Source organism: Drosophila serrata, unplaced genomic scaffold, assembly GCF_035046125.1.
Source record: "Drosophila serrata isolate PLE 108 unplaced genomic scaffold, ASM3504612v1 contig_276, whole genome shotgun sequence".
In the NCBI taxonomy this organism is placed as follows: Eukaryota; Metazoa; Arthropoda; class Insecta; order Diptera; family Drosophilidae; genus Drosophila; species Drosophila serrata.
In genome coordinates this window covers 5,926,498-5,950,865 of record NW_028257174.1, presented here as the reverse complement: position 1 = coordinate 5,950,865, position 24,368 = coordinate 5,926,498, and the positions used below count along the sequence as shown (strand labels likewise).

The 24,368-nt window shown below is 38.9% G+C and overlaps 1 protein-coding gene across 1 annotated transcript; it reads right to left on the bottom strand.

Annotated features, from left to right (window-relative positions):
- Positions 1 to 97: 97 nt before the first annotated feature.
- Positions 98 to 24,333, bottom strand: mdu (mitotic spindle positioning protein meduse). Its single transcript, XM_020947098.2, has 4 exons — positions 23,948 to 24,333; positions 1,096 to 2,102; positions 908 to 1,033; positions 98 to 842 (listed from the first exon to the last, which is right to left on the bottom strand). The coding sequence occupies exons 1-4, from the start codon at positions 23,966 to 23,968 to the stop codon at positions 605 to 607; spliced, it is 1,392 nt and encodes a 463-aa protein (XP_020802757.2). The 5' UTR covers positions 23,969 to 24,333; the 3' UTR covers positions 98 to 604.
- Positions 24,334 to 24,368: the final 35 nt, after the last annotated feature.

The window sequence follows — 24,368 nt, the reverse complement described above, 5'->3', positions numbered from 1 at the left end:
TTGTTTTTAACGCTTTCATGGATCTTGCTCTTTCTTTTAGCTTGTTTCGAACGAGGATATATCCATTATAAATGTAGATAACTACAACAAATGCTTGTTTAAGTTTAGTTTTGGGTTTTTTATTTAATTAAATCATGTTTCGCATATCGTTTTCGTATATTTATGTACGATATATATATATATATTTATAAGGTATAAAGTTGATTTGTAATAAATTATAAGCAAGTCAGGGACTCCACTTGCACTGGAAACACGAAGAAGAGTCACAATATATATATATATACAACAGAGTTATTGAACGTACTACACTTTATAAATTAAACATAAATCGCATTAAGTACAGCATGCTGCAATTCCCTTTCAGTTTTATGTTTTAATTTCAAGTTTTTTAGGCGTTTAGATTAATTCGTTGATAAGCAGCTTTCGCTTGGTGTGGAGGAGAGGATCAGGAATCGGGTATCGGGCATCGGGCTTAGGATTGGTATCAAGTGTGGACACTACAATAATAATTTGGTCTGCTCTGCACCAGAATCGTTGGTTGATTGGTGTGTGTTGTTTTTTGGGGGGAAAGAGGACTCTCTGCTACCCTCTTCCGTTCGTCCTCTTAGATGACCGCCTCAATAACCGTCCCGTTCTCGGCATTCTTCTTGATCAGGCTTTCCCACTGGGCAATGAGGCCTCGCGATGAGGGCGCCTCCTCAGGCGTCAGATCACAGAGCTGGGCCAGCGACATGGCCGGACGCATCCCATTAATGCTGCCGTTGCTGGCTCCATTGGCTATGTAGGCGGCTGCATTCAGGCTGCGATTGCCAGCGGGCTTGTGTGCGATCTCCGGTTCGTTGCTGTTGATATAGAATGAAAATTCAATGAGAATCAAACTTCTTTAAGTAAGTTATCTAACACTTGCCCATTTCTATCCAACTCCTGGGTGGACTGGGCATTGCGCAGTTTTCCGGGCCCATAGCAGTGCTCTACCTCAGAGTCCTCATCGTCATCGTCGTCCGCATCGGCCTCGTCATCTGTGCTGAGTTGGCTGGAGAGGAAAAAAGGAAGATGATAAGAGGACGATTCTAAAAAGCCTTGTCCTGTACTCACAGCTTGTCCAGCGAAGCCTTCAGTGTGTTCTGCCTGTTAATCTTGCGAAGGCGTTTCAGCTCCGTCTCGCGAGACTTGAGGTCCTGCAGCTCCCGCTGGATCTTCTGCTCGACGGGCACATAGCCTCGACGCAACGGCCTGCCTTCCGAGTCCCGCTCGATGGCTGCCGGTGATAGGGTGACCGTGGTAATGCCCGTTGGCGAGTTGCCGTTCTCCAGGAAGGCCAGCGCTGTGCGTGTGTTCAGCTTGAGGGTGTTGCTGTTGCTGCTGCTGCTGTTGTTGTTGTTCTGACTTCCATTCTGATTGGTTCCGGAGCTGGTGATGTTGCCTAATGGCGAGGCGGGCGGCATGGGACTGTTGGGAGTCACCAGCTTGCCATGGGAGGCTATAAACCGCTGCATTACACCTTTGGTAGAGGCACCACCGAAGGCAAACTGACGCTTTTGGGGCAGGCCGCTTAGCTGCGGAGTGGAAATGGTCCTGGTGATGAGCTTCTGCTGCGGCGGCTCCGGTGTCATGTTGTAGCAGTTGGGTCCAATGTAACGCTGCTCCTGGCGGGTGACCACGGTCAGCTTGAGCGGCTGCTGCTGCTTGGCTTGGAGGTTGTTGTTGCTCTGCGAGGAGGCCGAGATGCCCGAGTCATCCGAATGCTGGCCATCGAGGCTCTCCTCCTTGGCGCTGTTCACGCTAGAAGCCAGCGAGGGTGTGTTGGATAGCTCATCAATGGGCAGCAGAAGCGTAGTGGTCTGCACTGCCGCCGGCTGGGCTGTGACCAGCACGCCCTGGTCTTGGTCCAGCTCATCCTGATCCTGTGGCTGCTCCTGATTGAAGTCCGCCGCATTGCCATTGATCGTGTAGGCCTCAAATTCAACTACTCCTTCAGTGGCGGTTGCGGTGGAGGAGGCAGTGATGGTTGTAGACGAGAGTGTGGCCAGCTGGCGGTATTCCTCCTCGCGACGCACCACCTCCTTGATCTCCTCCTGGATGCGTGTCAGGGGATCGATTTTCTGCAAGAACAAGGAGAAATAAAGGGAGTTTATTAATATATTTAGGAGTAGATTTTAAAGCCTTAAGATTATATGAGGTATAACCCGAGAGTTCAGAGTAGCCTGAGCTTAAGGGAGACCTGGGATCCATCATCAGGTTCACAGTGCATTCACTGTAACCCAATACGTAGGATGTGATCGGAAAGCAGCTCCGGCTTCAAACTTCTAAGCTCTGCGTGCTTGAAATCGGATATGCCACAGCAAAAACCACCGAGGGCCATTCACTTTCGATACGCTTCGAATCGGATCGAATCAATTCGAATCGAATCGAATGTTGCAGATGCAGCAGCTGCGGATACACCCGCATCCGTGGTGAACTGCATCTTTGAGACGAAATCGGAGGAGACAAGATCCGGCGTTTGCATAATCCAATTGGCTTCGATCGTGGGTTCAAACCACACCACACCACACCACACACGTCGCGGGTTCGGGAGTTGCAAGTGGAAGTGATGAAGTGACGCGGAATGGGACAGAGGAGTGCTCCAAGCGTAACCTAAGCCGATTATTGTGCGTGACATCGAGACCACGAAGAGTTGGTACTGGTAGTGGTACTGGGACTGAGGCAGAGGTTGGGGTTCCTCTATTCGGTTCGCTGGCTGCTGCTTTGTTTGGTCTGAATCGCGGCTTTGAAAATGCTAAACTAAGGCTAAACACACGTTCGAGAGTAAAAGTGCTCGCCGGCAGCAGCGGTTCAATCTCACTTTCGGTGCGATTTTATTTTAGTTTTTATACATTTTTTTCCACCACTCTTTTTATGTTTTTTTGCGTTCCGCGCACATTGTTGCATAAATTTGCCGCATTTGCCGGCTAATTAACAAGCTTTTGCTGTCACACTTTAGGCTTATTGTACTCTGTATACTTTTTTGTTTTACGCTTTTAAAGGTAAACAAATGCCCCGAAATATACATAAATATTTGAAGGTAAATAGGAGCACTTTCATGGATGTTGCGGGGCAGTGCCTCTAGTTGGGTGTGACAAAAGAGAGTCCACTCCCAATTATAAACTAATTATTATGTTCATATTTGCATAGTTCATTTCAATGGGAAATAATTGAATGTTTCAGTATTAGTATTTGTTTATGATCCAATTCTTTGTAAAAAAAAAGGTACACAAATGTGGTGAAATATTGTCATTATAAACTGTAACGGAAATTGTATTTTATATATTTATATTTATACTTTCAAAAATGATATTTATAGGCGAGGCAAATGCTTTATAGATATTCTTTGTCGAGATTAAATAATAAGATATTTATATTCCTTGAATCAATATTTTTATAGGACCTTTTTTTTCGAAAAATCGAAGTTTAACAAACTCATAACTCAGCCAAAAATTCATTTATTTTAATTCGGAAAACTGTCCTATGTTAGTTACTATTAGGTTAATAAATCTGCATACTCTGCTTTAAAATTTAAATTTTTGCCAATTTTAATGATGTAACCCCTTTCCTTTTATTGAAAAATTTTTCTTTTAATTTAAAAAATATTTTTTTCTGCCGGAGGTAGCTAGAAAGATTCTCCTAACAATGCTGGTCAAGAATGTATATGATTTATAGGGTCGGGAATGACTTATTCACCAAGTTTCAAGCTTTTGACCCTGCAAGGGTATAAAAATATTGAAGCAACATTTTTAGAACATCATTTGTTCTTTCCAACTCTCCAAAGTGGTGCCTAGGTGCTCTCTACAACATTATACAATTTCACAATATATTTTTTTTTTCAACAAAAACATTATTTCTTTCCAACTTTCTTGGTGCTCCCTAAAACAACAACACAGCAACATTTTTACAACAACGTTTCAACAACAATATGTTGTTGGTGTTGCTGCTGTTGTTGAGTTGTGTCAAGTGGCAAGGATATGACAACTTAGGCTTTCCGAAGTTAGCTTCCTTTTGATATCCCAAGTAATATTCAGTAAGTTGTCATTTGCATTCTTTTTAGTGTACATTTCCTAGCAATCAGCATCCCTTTTAACGTCTAAGTACTTCCCCTGCAGTCACAACACTCCAAGGGAGTCTCCTTCCCCTCATTTATTATATTCTCCATCATTTACTATATATTTCTCAGACAAAAAAAAGACACAGTGAAGACACAGGGGTTGCTTTAGGGAGCAGCTTTTTTCGGGTCAGCGAGCTTGCTTCTGGGGGCAAGCTGGGGTTCCCGGGGTCTGTGACTCTATCCCGTGGGTGCTCGGACTGTGCGATGTTGCAGGTGTTGCTGGCAATGTTGCTGCTGCAGCTTGGTGGCGAGCCGAGTGGCTTCCGCATCGTTGTCGCATTAGAAAGTGCCATTTCAGTCATTTCAGTCATTCAGCGCCAGCGCCAAAGGTGCTCTCCATGCACTGAGCGATTGCCGCTTTTCTGCTTTTCTGTTTTTCTTTTTTCATTTTTCATTTATTGTTTGGTTTGTCCACACAAAAATTCAGTGCCTGCAGTCGTCACCGTGGCCGTGGCCCATCGATTCGATGCAGATTTTCACTCAATTGTTTGAGCCATCTAGCCAGCCGGCTGCTAGCCACCCAAAACGACAACGAATCGAATCAAAAAATGTGCGTTTAACGACGTCGTTTTCACTTGCTTCAAAACAACACAACACAAAAAATAATCGGGGAGAAAACCGGCTGTCAAATTGTCCAGGGGGGGAAATCGAAGCGAGGTATACTCTAAACTTTGGTCAAAATAATTTCTAACATTTTGTTTGGCAAAAAAGATAATTAATTAAACCATATGGCAACAAAAGGCTCAAGTCAATGGGTTGCCTCACTCTCTTGCCAGCAAAGAGGTTATTTAATATTTTAAATGTGTTTAAGGAAGCCCAAAAAATTGTTATATTTTCTTACCAACATTTACCCTTTTTTGTAAATGGGGTGTTATAGCTATAGTCAAAAGTTTATATACATTTTTAATTAAATCTTCGAAAAACAAACTATTTAAACTACCTATTTGTTTGTATACCCTTGCGGAGTATTCTTATTTTAGTCGGAAGTTTTTAATAATAATAAATGAAAGGAGTATAAATAGCGCTCTCTCCCTCTACAGTATTCTATGTATCTCTAGAGAGAAGGAGCTTCTCTAGAGGAAAAGCGGGTCTCTATTTGCTTGCCTCCATAGATGCCTCTTTCCCTCTGGAGGCAAGCAGAGAAAGAGGTAGAGAGGCCTCACTGGCCTCACTTTTCCCTTTCTCTGGAGAACTCTCTATCTCTCTCATTGCTTGCCTCCATAGATGCCTCTTTCCCTCTGGAGGCAAGCAGAGAGAGAGAGAGATAGAGAGGCCTCACTGGCCTCACCTTTCCCTTTCTCTGGAGAACTCTCTATCTCTCTCATTGCTTGCCTCCATATATGCCTCTTTCCCTCTGGACGCAAGCAGAGAGAGAGATAGAGAGGCCTCACTGGCCTCACCTTTCCCTTTCTCTAGAGAACTCTCTATCTCTCTCATTGCTTGCCTCCATAGATGCCTCTTTCGCTCTAGCTCTCGCTCTCAGATTCTCTATTCTCTTTGTTCGAAAACTATAAATAGCGGGCTCTGCCGCCTTGCGCACCTCAGTCGGTCCGTGGCGCCTCCAGTGTTAACATCTCGAGTGATAGTGATAGTGATTACCAATCGACTCCAAAGTATGACGTGGCCAATTTACATCTTCTGTATAAACAGGAAGTGCTTGTTTTGATGACACCATGACAAGCCTAATTGATGCCACCAAGAATATACCTTTGCACTGGAAGGAATTAAACAATGACGTGTCCCATCTACTGCGGTAAGTCATAACAATGACAATTATATTATTTATAAGGATGCTTTAGGAGGAAATAGGTCTACATCTAGAATCAATTGTGCTAGCTATGCATTGATTTTCTTAATTATTCCCCTAATTGCAAGGATCCCACTTCTTAATTTTAATTTAAAATGATACAGCAATTTTAATTAAAAATACGAACATTTTTATAAAGTCAATACACAAACTTTTGCTATATTATTATACCCTTTCAGAATTTTAGTCAGAAGCTTGCAACATAGTGAAGGAATCATTTCCGACCCTATAAATCATATATATTCTTGATCAGCACAAAAAGCTGAACCGATCTAGCCATGTTCGGAAGTAAAAAAATTTGTACAAAATTATTTCAAAATTTTATAAGGGGTTACATCGTTAAAATTATCAAAAATTGGCAAAAAATTTAATTTTTTTATATTTTAAAAGTGAATATGCAGATTTGTTAACATTTAAAAAATGATCACTGAAACGCTTTCCGAATAAAAATTAATGCATTTTTGGCTAAGTTATGATATTTAAAAAACTTAGATTTACCCAAAAAAATTAGCATATAAAAATATCTATTTAATATACCTAAAATACACATATTTTAGGTTTTCTTGGAAGTTTACGATTGGCCAGAAGGCCAATCATTTATATTTCTATTTGCAATAAAAATCTTTTTTGCGATTGCAATCTGTAAGTGTATAAAGACTACGGCTTTCCAAAGCTTAACTTCCCTTGTTGTTGTATCTTTTTTATGCCACATTACTTTCCATTAAACGTAATGCGATCCTGAGGGTTCATCGTTTAATTAAAAAAAAGGCGACTTCCTGCAGTAGCAAAAAGGTATCATACCCTTGTTCTGGCATAAAAAACGAGGTAAATACCAAGGTTAAGGTAGGAGAAGTTTTGATACTCTTTAGGTAATAATAAGATGTTGGAGTTGAAGTCTAAATTATGTATGAAATTCAAATATTTTTTTTATTTTATGCAAATGCACATTTTAAAGAGGCCTTAATTCATTTTTATTTGTGTTTTGCGGTGTTGTTTATAATTTTACTTAGTCAAATTTCTTCATTATATTATTTAAATCATAATTTTTAGATAAAATTGAGATATATATTTATATCCCACCTCATATAATCTTTTGTTTAGCTTATTCTTTTCAGAGTTCATGTAAAAATCATCAAATAACTTATTACGTACATTCTTACAATCTCTCTCCCAATCCCCACCTTGTGTAATGAATTGCGTTACCAAATGGCTACCAAAATAATGACTACCCCTTCTTCTTCTGCTGGCGACAATGAAAACAATATACCAAAAACGCAACCACGAACCAAATAAAAACAAGCTTGTAGTATGGGAAACTTCCGTTTTGTGTTGGTTGTGTGTTGTTGTTGTTGTTGCAAGGTAAGTTAGTTGGTTGCTTGTTGGTAGCAACTACTTGTTGGCTGTTGCAGCAGCGTCCAAGTGCAATGACAGCAGCAACTGCAACAACATCGCACTTGGGGGCAGCAGCAACACTTGGTGGCAGCTGCCTAAAGTCAAGTTGACAGCTGCTCCTCTCGGCCGGCTGTCACTTTTGGCGCGCGTTTTTCTTCTTTTATTTTCTTATAGATATATGTATATATGTGTATATATTTTTACTGTCCTGCCAGCAAAGGGGAAATGCAAATGGAAATGGAAATGTGCGGCATGCGGCATGTCCAAGTCTGAACCCATTTGCAGGCGGGGTCAAACGCCAACAGCAGCAGAAGCAGCAGCAGAAAACAGCGAAAAACTGGCAACAAGCAAATAAGCATGAAAGCCCAAAAGCAAGCCAGCATCGCAGCATACCTTAATCTGCTCAAGATACAAAATAGTAAACCTAAAAACAACAACAAGAAATAAAGTTAAGCTAAGTTCAAAAAGCCGAAGTTTGTTTACATTACATACATACCATCACATTGGTCTTACATTTTTCAGTTATTCTTCATTTTTGACAATTTTACAAAATTTTGAAAAAATGTAGTTACATTTTTTGAAGAATTTTATTCTAATGTTTTACGTTTTTGTTGATCTTTTGTTGGCCTTCGTATACCTCCAAGAAAATCTAAGCTGTGTATTTTTAGGTATATTAAATCGATATTTTTCTATGCTAATTTTTTCGGAAAATCGAAGTTTTTAAGATATCATAACTAAGCCAAAAATTCACATATTTTAATTCAGATAACTGTTCTGTGCTAGTTTTTAGTAGCTTAATAAATCTGCATACACAATTTGAAATGTTAAAAAAATAATTTTTTTTCAATTTTTTTTTTACAATTTTGACGATGTGACCCCTAAAAATATATTGAAAAAAATTCAAAATTTTTGTTTTTCCCCGGACATGTCTAGATCGATTCGGCTGTTCATGCTGATGAAGAATATGTGTGCTTTATAGGGTCGGAAATGACTCCTTCATTGCGTTACAAGCTTCTGACTATGATCATAATACCCTGTAAGAGTATAAAAAGCATTGGAGCAGACAGCTCGCTCTGGGTCTGGTCTTCGGAACTCGGACGCAATTTGTAGCCACGACTAGATCAGTACACGAGACGAGAAGCACAGAGCAAAAAGCAAAAAGCACAAAGCACAAAGCAAATTGGCAAGGGGGCAGGCAAGACGCTACGACATGGGGAAAACAATGAAAATAACAAGCGAACAAATAAGAACAGACAGTGAGGTTTACCGACTACTCAAATACCCAGCATTTAAAGTTTTCCTACTTGCTAATTTATTAGTTGATGAAAATTAAATGCAACTTAAGGCATTTAGTTATTTATTTTATTTCAATAATTATTCTACCCTTAAAAACTCGGAAACATTAGTTACTCAAAAAGATTCTCTCTCTTAAAACAATAATGTTTTTCATGACACCTTTTTCAATGGAAAATCAATTAGCTTGCGGCTTAGAAAAGTGGAATACCCTAATCGCTGGAATTAGCGAGAAGAGAAAAACAAGAAGAGAGTTACAGAAGAGGAGGCGAAAAGCGGGAGTAACAAACAGTAACAACAGTAACAACAGCGGGAGAACGTGACAAGAAACGTGACCGTGACTTGGGCTCTTCTCTCTCTCTCTCTCTCCTCTTCTTCTGGTCCCTTTCTTCTCTCTCTCTCTCTTTCTCTATCTGTCTCAGTCTAGCCAGTGATCCAGTTCTGCCAACAAAAACAGTTACACGGTGAAAAAATAAAGGGGGCTAATTAGAGATCTTTCTTGTAAATAATAAATAAATAAACTTGTCTATAAATAACAGATAAATTAGCTAATTTGTGGCACTTCTTAATTGATTAAATAATCCTTAAATGTAACTAATCAAGACTCATTATATTTTTGTTGATTTTAAGCGTAGTGATTAAATTTGCAATAACAAAAATCCATTAAACTTAGCTAGATCAACTCACCTGAAGTTCTAATCTTAAATATCATCCTACAAGGATATTTACACCACTCTCTAAGTTTACTAGCGTACAAATAATACAATTCTTTTTATAAAAATACATCCCTTTCTTATGTTTTGTTCTCTGTGTAACCTGCTCTGCTCTGCTGCTGCGCAGGCGTCGTTTCCAGGCGAGCGATCAGCATTAGCATAACGCTCATCATCATCATTATGGAACGATGTACGATATTCGATGTAGGGAGATGTACAATGTACACTGTGGACTGTGAGATGCCAATCATGATCAACGCCACCTTGACGATCATCGCCGCTCATGGCACACGTATTTGGGGCAATTCATTTAGCGTTTTGCACAGTGACCGCCGCAATTGCAGCTGAAGCGTGCAGAAAAAAATTGTACAAAATGAGAAAAAACTATAAACAATAAAGAGCCAGCACAAAGCAACAACCATAAACAAAAACCATGGCAAAAAGACAAAACAGCCAACAGATTGAATATGCAAAATATGTACTTAGCATAGTAATTTTTTGTTTTATTTTCAGCATTTTCGGGTCAATATCCTACCGAGGCTTACTCTAAATATAATTTTATCCTTGAACATCTTTCAGTTCCATAAAAGTTATCATAAATGCTGACAACATTCTATAGGAAATACTGTAATATAAGAAAAGTCTCATATTTTTATGAAATGTAATATTTAAGTAAAGTTTATATTAAGCAACCTTATAACCTCAAGATTTTCAGAAATTCTGATCCCCGTAAGTGTGCAAATCATCATACAAATCAATGCCATTATCTTATTCGAAGGTAATGCTAGTACTCAAAATACAGCATAGCTCTCTGGCCACGATCCATCATCATCGACCCAGTTAACAAACTTGGCTCACATCGTGATCCAAACACAAGGGAAAGAAGCTCGGGCCAAAAAAACACAGACAGAGATAATATGCGAATCTCCAATTGGTAATCTAAGGCGGATGCAGTTGGGGCATGTGTCAATTATGACGCCATATCATTAGCATTACCAATACCATTAAGAACGGATACCGTTGGCCGTCATTAGGCCAACAAAAAAGAAAGAAAAGCAGACAGAGAGATGATGGTCAGAGTCACGTTGAACTTCTCCTCCATTAGCGAAGCGAGCAATTTGCCCACAAAAAATCGGGAAAAAACACACGGAAAATACCAATAGATCCCAGGATTGTGTGGGTGGAAAATCGAGGTCAGAGGAATAGAAATATTTTGGGGGAGGAGGAGCAGGGCTTTAGCTTTTCATTTGAACCTTATCGCCTGCGGGGTTTTGCTAGCTTCGATGTGGTTATTTTTTTACCAAAATGAATTCGCGATAAGCGAGTCGCCGTTCGGGAAATGGACTAAAAGGTGCTGATAAAAAAAAGCCCCATCGATTGGATCATTCCCCCTGCAGAGGTAACAATGCGTGACCTGGCCAAATCAGGGGCTCGAACTAGAGTTTGCTTTTCAATTTCGGCTCGTTACTCGCAGCGACTTGATTGCGGATTGTTTGGCCATTAATTTGGCTTTGGCTTTGGTCTTGGTCTTGGCCAGCTTTACTTTTTTTTATTGGTGACCGAACTAACAGTTAGTTTGGTTTGGCTCGACTGAGGCGGTCATTAAATTAAGTGCCTGCCAGTCAGCAACCAAAGATAGTCCGATGATGATTCAGGCCAACCAACAACAAGCAATCTTTGAGTGAACTATTACCGGGAATAAAAAACACAAAACAATAAAATTCTAAGGCAATTGGAAAAGGGGGAACTTTGCAGAATGATTAAAAAGTTGCAAAGCTGACCCATATTTTCCTAAAATATCCACAAGACTGTGCAATTTGAAACCTTTCTCATGCTAATGTAAAAAAAGATTAACAAAACACATAGAAAAGGTAACCTGGTCACTCAACTATGCAATTCGCAGCAGCAAAAGCCATAACAATAACACACACAGCACACAACAAATGCAAAAAACTAAAAAACAAATCAAAAAACAAGTAACATAAAGGTAAAAAAACACAAAACCAAATCACAACAAATTATGTCACTCGACAAATGCAGAGCAGAGAGTTGAGCTGGCTGCATACCGATACACTTTACTTACTACCCCAATGGAATGGCCACCATGGAACCAGACCCAGAAAACGTGCCCAGCATGGCTAAAAAAAATAACCAAAGGCGGGAAATGGAGGTCCAAGTGGTGTCCACATTATGTCATCCATCCATGGACAGTAAACCGCAGGTGAAGGCAGAAGCAGAAGCAGGGAGAGACGTGGCCCAGGTGAACTTCAATCCACTTCAACTTAACAGCTGCTCTGGCCGGAGATGCACAGCAAGAAATTTAAAGTTTATGCTTTAGATATACATATATATTATGTATATAAGGTAGTTTCTTTTACCAGATACAGTAACTTTTTCGTGACCTTGAATCCCCCTATCTATCTGTCTGAGAACCTGATAAACGAATGCGACATGTTTGGCAACCAACAAGAAGAATAACCATTTGCAGCGATACGTGTAGATACACATGTATCTGCATCTGTAGCTGCAGCTGAAAAGTTGCGTGTTTCTGAACTTGCGGCGCTTGGCGAAGCACGTAAAAGATACAGACAGCTGGCAATGTCTTCTGGCTGCCGCTCTTCTAGCTTCTCTTCTGGCCTTAATGTTGCACCTATCTGGGCCTTAGTAATTTTGCCATATCTTAGCTGGCTCTCTGCCTCATATTGTGTCGCCGACTGATTGAAATATGTTCAGCGAGACAATGGCAAATATTTGCGAAACACTTTGTCGGAACAACCATAGAGATTCTTTCAAGATTGAGATACACGACGGGGGCCCCAAGTTAATTGACTTGCTTTGTTCACTTTGGAGATACATATTTGCGGTGCTCTCTATTTTTGGGATCTTTTGGGGATACGGAACAAATAGAGATCGATAATGGTGGGGGACCCAGTGCCTGTTGTCAGGATCCCGGCGACAGGCTGACATTAGCTTGGCTTTTGGCTTTTTGATTAAAAGTGAAACCATTTCACCGCCTGAGAGACAGAGAGGGAGACTTTTGGGAAAGTGCCAAACAATGGCCTATGCTTTTGGCTTAAAACGGCTTCTTTTGGAGCATTTCCAGTGCAGACAGTTAGCCGCTTAACGCTCCACCTTTAACTCAAATCCACACCCACTCGAGCTGAACTTGAATGGAAATGGGACGTTCAGCGGATCAGCGGTTTCTTGCCGTTTCCCCCCCGACTTCTGTAGTTTCTTTAAAGAAAATTATTTTGTGAATGAAATGCGCCCGGCTATCATCCAGCAGTCCAAGGTTCGACGTCCATTGTCCGCATTTATGACATTTAGCGGCCACTTGGCCACTGCCCAGCCAACGGTAAACTGTTTAGACGTCTTTAAGACATGCTAACTGCACTTTATAAGCCTCATATTTTGTCCGTCGATCGTAAAAGTTATCATTATCATTATCACTTTGCCGCTTCTCTGCTGGATCGTGTTTCTATGTTTTCCCTACACAACTCCCCCCAGTCGCCTTGCATTCCATTTTCTTTTTATTTTCTTCTTTTTTTTTTGTGAAAGGTCGTGCATACTTATTAAGTCCAAGTGCTATGGAAATGTACCTTTCACTTCTCCGAATGCCGTATAACAGTATGCATTTATCCAGAATTCGCCACAAAGTGCAAGTTTGAATAGATAAGAACCCTACGAATGCGCAGATTCTGCCTAAATCTTATAGGATAAATGAGATTCACGTTCTAAAGGTTGGAAAGAATACTTTTACCAATGTATAACAGTTTTTTAAGCATTTATATTTTAGAAATTAAAGGTATTTATATGATTTGTATCACAGTTATAATACCCTTGTAGGGTATTCTAATTTTGGTCAGAAGCCTAAAACTCTGAGAAGGAAGCATTTCCGACTCCATAAATCATGCATATTCTTGATCAGGATTAACAGGGGAATCGATCTGGCCATGTTTGGGAGAAAAAAAATATTTTTCGATTTTTTGCAAATTTTATAAGGTTAAAATTTTGAAAATATTGATAAAAATTTAAATTTTTTTTAAGTTTAAAATGAGTATGCAGATTTATTAAGCTTGTTGAAACTAACACAGAATTGCTTTCCGAATTGAAATTAATACATTTTTGGCTTAGTTATGAGTTTTTAAACTTTAATTTTCGACAAAAATTCTCATATACAAATGTCGATAAAGGAATGCCAATATTTTAAGCTTAGTTATAATAGATTTCGATTCCATCCTATAATTCAACTACAAACATTTGTATACTTAATTCTTTATAATGTAAAATGGTTTAATAAAGACGCTGTAGAACAGTTTTATACCTTTTGTATAACAGTTGTACAACACATTTTTGTTGAATTGAAAGCAAATGTTGAGAAATTAAAGCAAACTCTGCCTTTAAGACCACCAACGCCTACTTCGTCTACTAACCAAAAGAAATCAACGAAGCTGTGAATATCTGGGTCTAATTTACTTAAATGTACTTATAACAAGCATAACAAATGTGTGCGAATGTCTTTCCCACGCTTTAGCAACCGAATAAAGTTTTGGAGTTAGGAGTTTGGAGCTTGGAGTCTGGGGGCTTCTGACAAGCCAAGTATGGTGGATTTAGGCGGAGACTGGGAGAGAGACAATTGCCAAATCATGTCAGAGATAAATTACGCGAAAGGCAGAAAGAAGAAATCTTTAATGCAAATGCAGAGTCCAAGACGGTGACTCTATTTTTTTCTTCTCTGTGCTCCATTCAAAATGGATGGGGGCCACTGTCTCCAGCTACAGCTCCGTCTCCATGAGGCTTATTTATGTTACTATGTTTATGTGACACTGGCGCTGACTATTGGACGACGGACGACGGACGATGGACGATGACTTGACGGAGCTACTTAGTGGTAATGCGACGACCGTTAAACACCCGTCCATTGTTATACAAATGCTTGAGCCAATGCAGCGCATTTAGACCATTTTGCAGCAGCAACAGCAACAGCAACAGCAGGTGCCGGGCGGAAATGGTTAATAGAAATGGAAATGCTGTGGAAATGGCTTCATTGTGGCAAAAGGTGCGGGCACGAGGCCCGTCGACTTGACTTCGATCTGAAGTCGCCCAGTTATGTAATCAAAAGGGGTGACGAACTTCCATATTGAAAGATATGTTTGAGTTTTGAGATTTTTTTATGCGGATACTTTAAGATACAAGTGAGACTTAATCAGATATATAGAAGCTAAGTTCCTCTGTCTAAGACTTTATCTGATAGTTTTTTTTTTTAGGGATATAATCGAATGTGTTTAAACCCCACTAAATTTAAAAATAAAACAAGAAAAAAACAAACTTCGTGAAGCCACAGTTAATATACGCTTGAAGTTTGTTATAGAATTTCAGGTTCAAATAGGAAATCAGTCATAACTAAGCTTAATATATTCGGATTCTTTGAGTTTAAATTTATCGACATTTCTATATGAAATTTTGTCTACAATTTAAAAATTGAAAAACTCATAACTACGCTTAAAAAGCATTAATTTCAATTCGGAAAGCGTTCATATGTTAATTTTTAGCAGGTTAATAAAACTGCAGACTCCATTTAAAATATAAATTTTTGAACGATTTTTCAAAATGTTAACGATGTAACCCCTTATTAAATTTTCAAAAATCGGTACAAAATTGTTTTCTCCCGAACCTGGCCAGATCGATTCCCCTGTTGAACCTGATCAAGAATATATATGATTTATGGGGTCGGAAATGTCTCCTTGACAGCTTTACTGGTTAAAATAAAAATACCCTGCAAAGGGTATAAAAAACCACCGGGTTTTGCTTTATGCCATGAGTCACCAAGCCAGTTATAATTAGCAACGGCATTTTTCAATTACTTTAGACCAACAAAAAACCAAAAAAAAAAGCAGGAACAACAAATTGCCAAAGTATCTTATCTGGTTTCTGGTTTCCTTTTGCTCCATTTTGCCGACATTCCCCATTTGTGCACTGTTTTGTTTGTTTAGCACCCACTGTAAGCCCCTCTAGCCGCCTCTCAATTCAAGCCACACTGAGCCAAAATACTACCAATTTAACACACAAGATTGTAATATTCCAATAGATTATAATCTCTAAAGAATTCCTTTAAAGTATTCCAAATCAATACCTAGTACAGCTATCTTTGATCTCCAATTCAATAGCTTTTTTTCTTTAGGTGCATTGTATGCACTCTTGGCCAGGTTTACACTATCTTTTTGTAAGTTCAGGTGAGGGTGCTGCAGAGCTTGGCGCCTTCAACAGGTGGGTATATACCCTGGGTGTGTGTTTGTGTTGGAAAATTACGACTGATAGTCGCTTATCAGCTATCATTCGCTTATCGATATTTTGTATATAAAAAGGCTTGACATTCAAGTTCAGTTAACAAATTGAGTCATCATCAACGGCGGAAACTTTTCCAAAGTCTTGTTATTTGTTAAAAGAGAAGGAGGAGGGCCAAGATATCACCCACCCATCATTTCCATTTGTGGGTTGGTTGGTTCTTTAGTTGTAAACAGAAGACAATGTCACCCTCCTATAATTAATACGTAATAAATCTGGACATTTTGTTCAACAAATGTCTGGGGCCAAAAATGTATATGGTTACCTTCGGCGAAAAGATACTATATATTGCCTATGGGTAATGGAGCATTTCGATTAGATAAAGCTGCTGATTTCATTAATACTATATGCTATAATACTTTATATACTGTTTTACTGAGTATTTGTTAGCTGCCATTCTATTTGTGGATATATGAAAGAATATACACGTTAAAGGAACTATTATATTATTTAGACAGAGACACTGTGCCCTTCAACTCCAAGAATTTCAATAAAGATATCGAAGTAGATTCCATCTACAGTTCCTAATAGGTAAGCGACATTTAATACCTTGGAAAAACCTTTTGCTCATATGCTAATTAGAGAGATTCCCCCCAAGCACACCTTGACATTGATGAATTGCCAAAAGGTGGTAATGGAAACCGCACTTTGTTTTATGAAATTTCCACGATGGAGTAACGAAAAATAAAGCCTTATCACTAATATCACCGTGCTGATAATGCTGCTTATCATTCCAATAAGCCGCAAGTCAATAGAACCTTGACTTATATAGACTTGCCATATACACATAGTATATAATATTATATACATATATATATTATATACTGTTGCAATTGCACTTGGTACACTCACACGGCCATAAGCCATATAGCCATGCCATAATTTGGACGTATTCAATTGGAATCGGAGAAAGTACAGCCACGGCCCATTGTCTAGTTTTTTAGTTGGGTCTATTTTTTTCTCTTTTTTCCTTTTCGATTTGAATGATGATGGTAATGGAAATTGCGACACGCTTTTGCCACACCACTGTGTCTCTGCCATTGACACTTGTCTCCTCTAGCGCTTTCATTCAAATTTTCACAGGCTCAGGAGAGAGACTCTTCTGCTGCTTGGTGAAATCTATTCAATATTATTACACATTACATTATATATTGACTTGTATTTGCATGAATCTCAATCTTGTACATAAAACAATAACAATAAAGAAATGTAAAGTAGCACAAAATGTTTGCAAGTGGAGCTAGCAAAATGCAATGCTCCCCGCTATCACCTGTAATTCTCAGGTATTTCCAACCGCCCACAGCGATCCAACATGCAATCGAAAGCGGTGCTTCTGCCGCTATATCTAATTGATATTTCTGCCATTTACATGGTCGCCTTTTGGGACTCCTTCACAGTAAATCCAAGGCCCCCCGAGGCCTGTGAAAATGCACACCTGAATTGGAGAGAGTACTCACATTGGTGCCAATGGGTTAAGGTTGCCATGCAAATCACAGCACCAAGTTGCGGTAGGTCACCAGTCACCAGTCACCAGTCAGCACTCGTCACCCGCCAGGTGGTTTATTTTATCAATACTCGGGTGCCCCCAGAGACAATGGAGTGGAGTCGAGTGGAGTGGAAAGTGTTTGGGAGCGCCCAGTTATGAGCGATGTGAAATAATGTAAAAATGAAAATATAAATGGGGGGAAAAAAGCCTGGGAAGCCGACACAGCCAACAGCTGAACCCTTGGCTTCTTGGGCCTCCTTTTCCTTCGTTCCGAGGGAAAGTTTTTCCAATAGTTTGTATATGGCATACATCGGTCACAGAATGAATTATTGCTCAGTTGCCTTTAAGCCAATTGGTGCATGTTTTAAACCTTCCTTTTATCTGCTTTAATTCCAAGTTTAATTTTACATGTAGTATAGCCAAATAACTTAAATTCCTTTTTGGAGTAGAACAGGACTTTTTTATATTGCAATGTTATTCTTTGGCATTAAGGGAATCAAAAGTATATTTTTATGAAGCTTCTTTTTTATGCAACATAAACAAATTCTCATCTTGTATAACAGTTGGACTGCTTACTCTCAAGTAGTCTGGTCACAAGGACTGCTTTGCGTCACACTGAGGCCTGGTCACACTGCTTCTCTTGCATCCTTATAAAATTTTCAATAGGTTTAGGAATGTGTGCTAAGGAACTGGGACTTTTGTTAATAGACTTATTATTTAGGTATATCTTTTTTAGGCAGGTATCTTTTTACCAGCAGAAACAATCTATACGCGATACCATATTGTATCTGCGAAACCCGTGTGCTTGGTGCAAAAACATGACCATCTCTTCCCAGCTGACAATTTCTCACACCTGGCTTGATGGCACAACCTTTTTTTCCTTTATATCTTTCCGAAACTAATCAATCAAATGGTAATTGAAAAACTGCAAGTTGTGTTGTGACATATGCTGTGCGGATGGAAGCTGCAACGCATCTTCTCTGGCCTGGGCCCCCTGTCTTTTGCTTTTATTTTTCCTCCACCAAGTAAGTTCCTTCTTCCGCCGCGGAAAACAAATCTGAGCAACTGGAAAAACAATAAACGGGCAAATTGAAAAAGGCCATGGCCATGATGCTGTGCGCACACGGCGAGGAACAAAAAAACTTTCTAGAAAAAGAAAATGTAAAATCTCATTATTTCTCTTGCACGTTCTTCTTCGATGGCTACTAGAGGATGGCATCTTGGCCTGGGGGATGGGGTCGTCTTCGTCTCCAGTTGATTTGAGAAAACAACTTTCAAGAGATCATGAGAAAAGAATGGAAAATATCTAGGGAGTGGGGGAAAATCTGGCGAGAGCCTTTCAGAGTCGAGTCTTTCATCATCCATATGCCACCAAATGATTTCCGATGCCAGAGGCAACCCGAAGGTTAATGTTGCAACTCCAAACCGAAACCAAAATCAATTTTGTAGTAGTATGTATAATCAGCGATCGTGGATCAGTAACTTGCTCCGAAATTACAGTCAATGACAATTGCAGATAGGAAAAACCCAAGACCCAGGCTATAGGAAGACCAAAACTATATACAATCAAGTAATTTACTAATTGCAAACTATGTATTTATTAGCAATTATGTGTTATGCTCTTTGTATCTGTGAGATAATCGAGTGACTTCTTTCACTTTGATTGACACGCTTTTTGGGTTATGGATTATTCGATTGATTTCTGTCCCGCAATTTTGTTGCTGTTGTTGGGTTATAAAATCGGCAATTATATCAGCCAAGCCAACGGTTAACTCGCTGCGATCGATCACGATCAATTAAGGAAGCATCGAGCATCGGAACTGGGTTTTTCATCTCCAATTGGTTTTGACTTGGTTTGGTTTCATTTCGTCTCGGAATTGCCGCATAAAATGTAGTTCAAATAACTTTCGAAAATAGGTAAAAATATATATATAAAAGACAGCAGCGTTGAATAAAGGAAAACATTGCATTGTTGCGGGGCAGTTAAACGCTTAAGTTAAAGTTGCCTCAGTCTAACGGTCGTCACATTCACTTTTCATAAAAAACAAAACAAAAGCCTGAGCTCATTTGAATTTCTAATCGACAGAAAATGTTTTATGTGCACCTTATTACTATTATTATTCAGAGCGCGATATAATATAACATATAGTATGTGGGGCTGGGTCTTAAGCTCATTCGATTTCGTAATCTCTTAAAATTTCGCTTTTACACCTCGCCATCGGGAGTATGGAGAGTCTGAGTCTGAGTCTGGGTCTGGGTCTTTGCCTTTTGGGTTCATTGTCAGAACCGAGTGGAGTTGTGATCGGGGAGGACCGGTTTCTGTTTCGGTTTGTCGGTGAAATTTATGATGCATAATATTTGTTTTATTTGCCATTGTTTTTTGTTTTGTTTTGCTTTTCTCTGTGGTCGTCATAGAGGCTCCCAAAAGATGTGGAAATGCTAGCCGAGATGCAATTGAAAATTCCCAGAAAATCTCAAGGGTTCCCCCAGAAGCTCCAACTCAACTGAACTCCCAATTACAAAATTTACCAGAAATAGTTGAGACTAAAGGGGGAATCTTTGCTTAACTTTTTCCAATTATTTATTTCTTTGAAAAAAAATAATACTTAAAATGATTGATGTACTCGCAGTATTTTAATTTATATTAATTAATCACACTTTTTGGAGAGACAACCATGATGGATCTGATGTGTTTAAAACCAAACCAATATGTGTCTTTTATAGATATAATTTAATTCTAAATAATAATTTTCTATATATATTTTATACATAACTTGTTTGTAAATAAATAGGTCATTATCTAGCCTTTGGTTTGGGGGTATTCTCCTACAGCTCACCCCAAAACAAAAAATCCATTAATTCATTTTCACTGAGCTCGTTCCATCTTCTCTTAAATATTTTCCTGCTTTGGCTACCTTCAGCTGCTCTAGTTTCGGAGATAAGATCCCATCTCTTCTCGGCTTTTGAGTGCCTTGGTCGCTAATAACTCTGGGCTTTTCTCTGTTTGTTTTCCAGATGGCCCCGGTGGGGTCAGGGGTCGCTGACCCCCTCTCCCAGACATTGACCTCCACCTTCTCCCGCCCCTCCGGCAATGCGATGCGATCGACGCACGACAAGTTTCAAGTTTGTTTTTTTATTTTATTTTCTCAAATTATTTTTCAGCGTACTTTGCGTTTTTCATTTGAGTTTCGGTTTTTTGGTACTTTAGCTTTGGGCCCTCATCATCTCCCACTTGAGTAACTTTCGGCTATCTTCCCCCCGTGGAATCCCACCTGTAAAACTTCACCATTTATATGTAATTACACCTGAGTTCTTCGGCCTTTTCGGGCCGTATTCTTTTGGATCTATATTCCGATATGCCTTTTGGCCACGGGTTTCCCTCTTTTGATTTGTCCAGGAGGAGCAGCAGGTAGCCCACATTTCCCTGTAATAACTATATTTAACTCTTCTCGGTTTGGTAATTCCCCAATTTACCAGATTCCTATTGCCTGTGAAGCTGCATAAAGACATTCATTACGGATGGGCGATGATGGTGTCAGGATCCCGCCGGTTTTGCTTTTTTTGTCGTTTATTTTTTTTTTTGCTGACCGGTTTCGGGCATTTTTACTTTCGATCGACGGGAAAATTTTGTACAAACTGTGTCTGCGTCCGCAATGCGCAAAAAAAAGCGAAACTTTAATAGACCAACCACAAGTTCTGACCGGTTTTTTGGGGATTTTCTTTTACGCTTTTTTCCCACCCATTTTCCGCAGCAATATTTGAGTGGAAAATATAAATGTAAATGCTATGTAATGAGATTTGCAAAGTGAAATAGTGAAATGAAATATTAACATCCAAGAAGAGAATAAGGTTCGTATAATTAGGCGTTATTATTTCCCTAGTAATTTATTTAATTGCCTTTAATCTTTGAAAACATTAACGATTATAAATGGATGATAAAGAGAATTCGCCTTGACTTTGTATCTATGTTAAGCAGGAATTGAGGCTTCATGGATCTATAGACTCCATCTTCCTCTTGACTCTCATCTGCCATCGAGTGAAGATCTACAACTTGGCCTGAATCGAAAAGATCCGATTCGATGCGATACGATTCGATCCTCAAGCTCAAGCTCAAGCTCAGTTAACCAACTTCAATCTCAATCTCAATCACTTGACCATGATTGGCGGGCTGGAAAGGGGAATGCGGGTGCTTTTGGCCACTCTATTACTCTGCTCCGCCTCTCTGCTCCTCGATCATTTGTCCAAGTGTCCAGCAATGCAATTCTTGAGGCATTTTTTTTTGCTTTTTCGTTTGCTGCCACTTATTTGGGTCACGGACAGTCATCATCTCGTTCGCCCGGCCAGGCTATCCTTGTCTTTACAGGTTTTTCGACTTTTACTTGCATCTGGCATTGGCCAGGCCAAATTCGAATTTATATTATTTGTTGCTCTTGGCTCTTTGGTTCCGTGTTCCATCTTCTCAGACAAAACACCAGAGCTTCTTGTTATTTTATTAATTTTTGATGTTTTTTTTTAGCTATGTAAACAGCTGTTACCAACTAACAGCAGTCTTGGTTGTAAACTACTGTAATTAGTATTTAAAATAAGCTTTATGGTTTCGTTTTAATTCTTAATTTTCTGCTCTGACTGCTTTCCAGTTCATTTCCAACATGGCCCATAGAGAACATTAATTAAATTGTTCGAAAGGAGTAATAATAATAATAATTTACAAGCTGGTTTGTCTTGGTGACTCTGGGGAAGCCAATAAGAACGATCCCGAAAAACAGCTGTTGTCTGTTCTCCATTTCTGTTTTAAATCAAGTAAATAAAACATCGCTAAAGGGGCAAAGTTTACCCCTCAAATCGACATTTTTATATCTATGGGATTTGGGTTTTTCTGGCTGTGATAATAGGTCAAAAGACTTCTTATAGTTGGATAAATATAAGATGAAGTACATAGTTCTTTTGTTTCTACTTTAATAAGACATATATCAGTGAACTTGAGAAATAGGTTTTCGCCTGCTGTTAATCGCATTCATTCTGTTCTCCTGTTTATCCTTTTCTGCTGTTAAACTTGTTCATTTTGTTCATTTCTCCCTTTGTCAGCTAATATTATTATTATATTATTTAGAATTTTATATATTATTATATATTATATTATTTGAATTTTAATTATAGTCACAAGCTTAAAACTAAGTGAAGGAGTCATTTCCGACCCTATAAATCATATATATTCTTAATCAGCATTAAAAGCCGAATCTTTCTAGACATCTCCGGCAGAAAAATAAAATTTTCAAATTTTTTCAATTTTTTAAGGGGTTACATCGTTAAAAATCATCAAAAAATAACAAAAATGTTTTTTTTAAATATTTTAAATTGAGTATGCAGATTTATTACCATAAAAAAAACTAACATAGGACCGCTTTCCGAATTAAAATTAATGCCTTTTTGGCTGAGTTATGAGATTTTTTAAATTTGATTTGTCAAAAATATTGTCATAAAAATAGATTGATAAATCGTTTTAAAGAATGTGAATATTTTTAACTTAGTTATGATCGATTTCAGATACTATCTTATAATTAAATTTCCAACTGCAAGTAAACATTGGCTCTCCAAAGTTAGTTTTCTTTTTTGTTACTTTTGTTTTTAATTGGATTTAATAAAGTATCTAAAGTCTGCTTGAGCTAATTGTTTTTCAAAAGTTGACAATTGGCACACTTTTCGATTTAATGCTCAATTCTCCATGATCTTTATTTGTTTATCCTCTCCCTCTCTCTTCCTCTGGCGAAAAGGAAGAGAATGAGGAACAGAAGAAGAAGAAGGAGGAGGAGGAGAAGGTGTACGAGTACGAGAATGGAGTACAAACAATGGCGATGAAAATTTCACAGCTCTTACCATGACTTTGGTTTTGGCCCCCAAAAGAAAGATCAAGAGACGACAGCAGCCCCAAAAAAACGATATATTATAAGAAAACAAAAAAAAAAAAACAGAAAAAAAAGAAACACAAGACGTTGGCAACTGTGCAAATAAAGCAACAAACAATAACAACACACATACACACACCCGCACACCTGTGGGTGAAAGAAGAAGCGGAGCGGACACCGAAAAAAAAAGAAGAATAAAATAACAACAACAACGTGTAAATGAAAAGCCAAACAAAACCATTTTACAATTGTGGCCACGCTGTGTGTTATATGTTGGTTTTGCTTTTGTTGCCTTTGTTATTTCTGCGGAAAGTCGGGAAAATCAGTCAATGGAACGTCACGGCAGAACAGCGACGCCGGCAGCGACGCCAGCGCAGCATCGGGGGCGTGCTATGTAAGTTCAATGAAATGCAAGCAAAAGGCAAAAAACAGAAGAAGCCGGAGAAGGAGAAGGATAGCAGAAGGAGAGGGCCAAACAACAACACGAAAAACAAGAACAGCGCCAATTGATCCTCCAATTTTTGCTTTCCCATTTCCAAGCATTCGCAAAAATTATTGCACCTATTTTTGGGGAGTCAATAACAGAGAACAATAAACATTTCTGTTTTTTTGTTATCAAAATGATGACTGAAAAGCCTAAAAACAATGTTCAACTTTTTAACCACGAATCTATGTATGTGGTTAAAAATGTACGGTTCTTTTCAGCGTGTTCTCCTTTTCTCATTGGAAATTTTTACAGTTATAAAAGGAGTACAGCAAGGAAAACGTAAACATTTCCAGAAAAGATCAAAATGGTTACCAAGATCAGAATATCTTATCCCAGATTAATAATTCTTAGATTAACACCCTTTTACAGAAATAAACACTCACCTCTTCAACTTTCTGCTGCATTTTGCGTGGATACTTTTTTATCTGTGGCGGCGGCAAAATGCGAGATCCGTTATAACACTTAACAGAACAAAATTTTGCAGAACAGAAAAAAAAAAAGATGTGTTCGAATGTTTTTAGGTGAAACGCAACATTCACGATCCTTGCAGCTTCAATGTTCGTTGCGGACTTTCTGTCTGTTCTTCTGCTGTTTATCGGTGGTTAACCGCGCGCATTAAATGCAGCGGATAATAACAAACAAACGATCGAGCCAACGAACGAACAAACACACGGATATTGGGAGTTGGAGTAGGCGCGAAGAAACGAACCAGCACGAAGAGCAATCGAAAACAAAATGTGATAAATCGCACTTCAAAAGCTTGCCAACCATCTATCGATGGGGTGTGGGTTTGGGCCTAAAAAA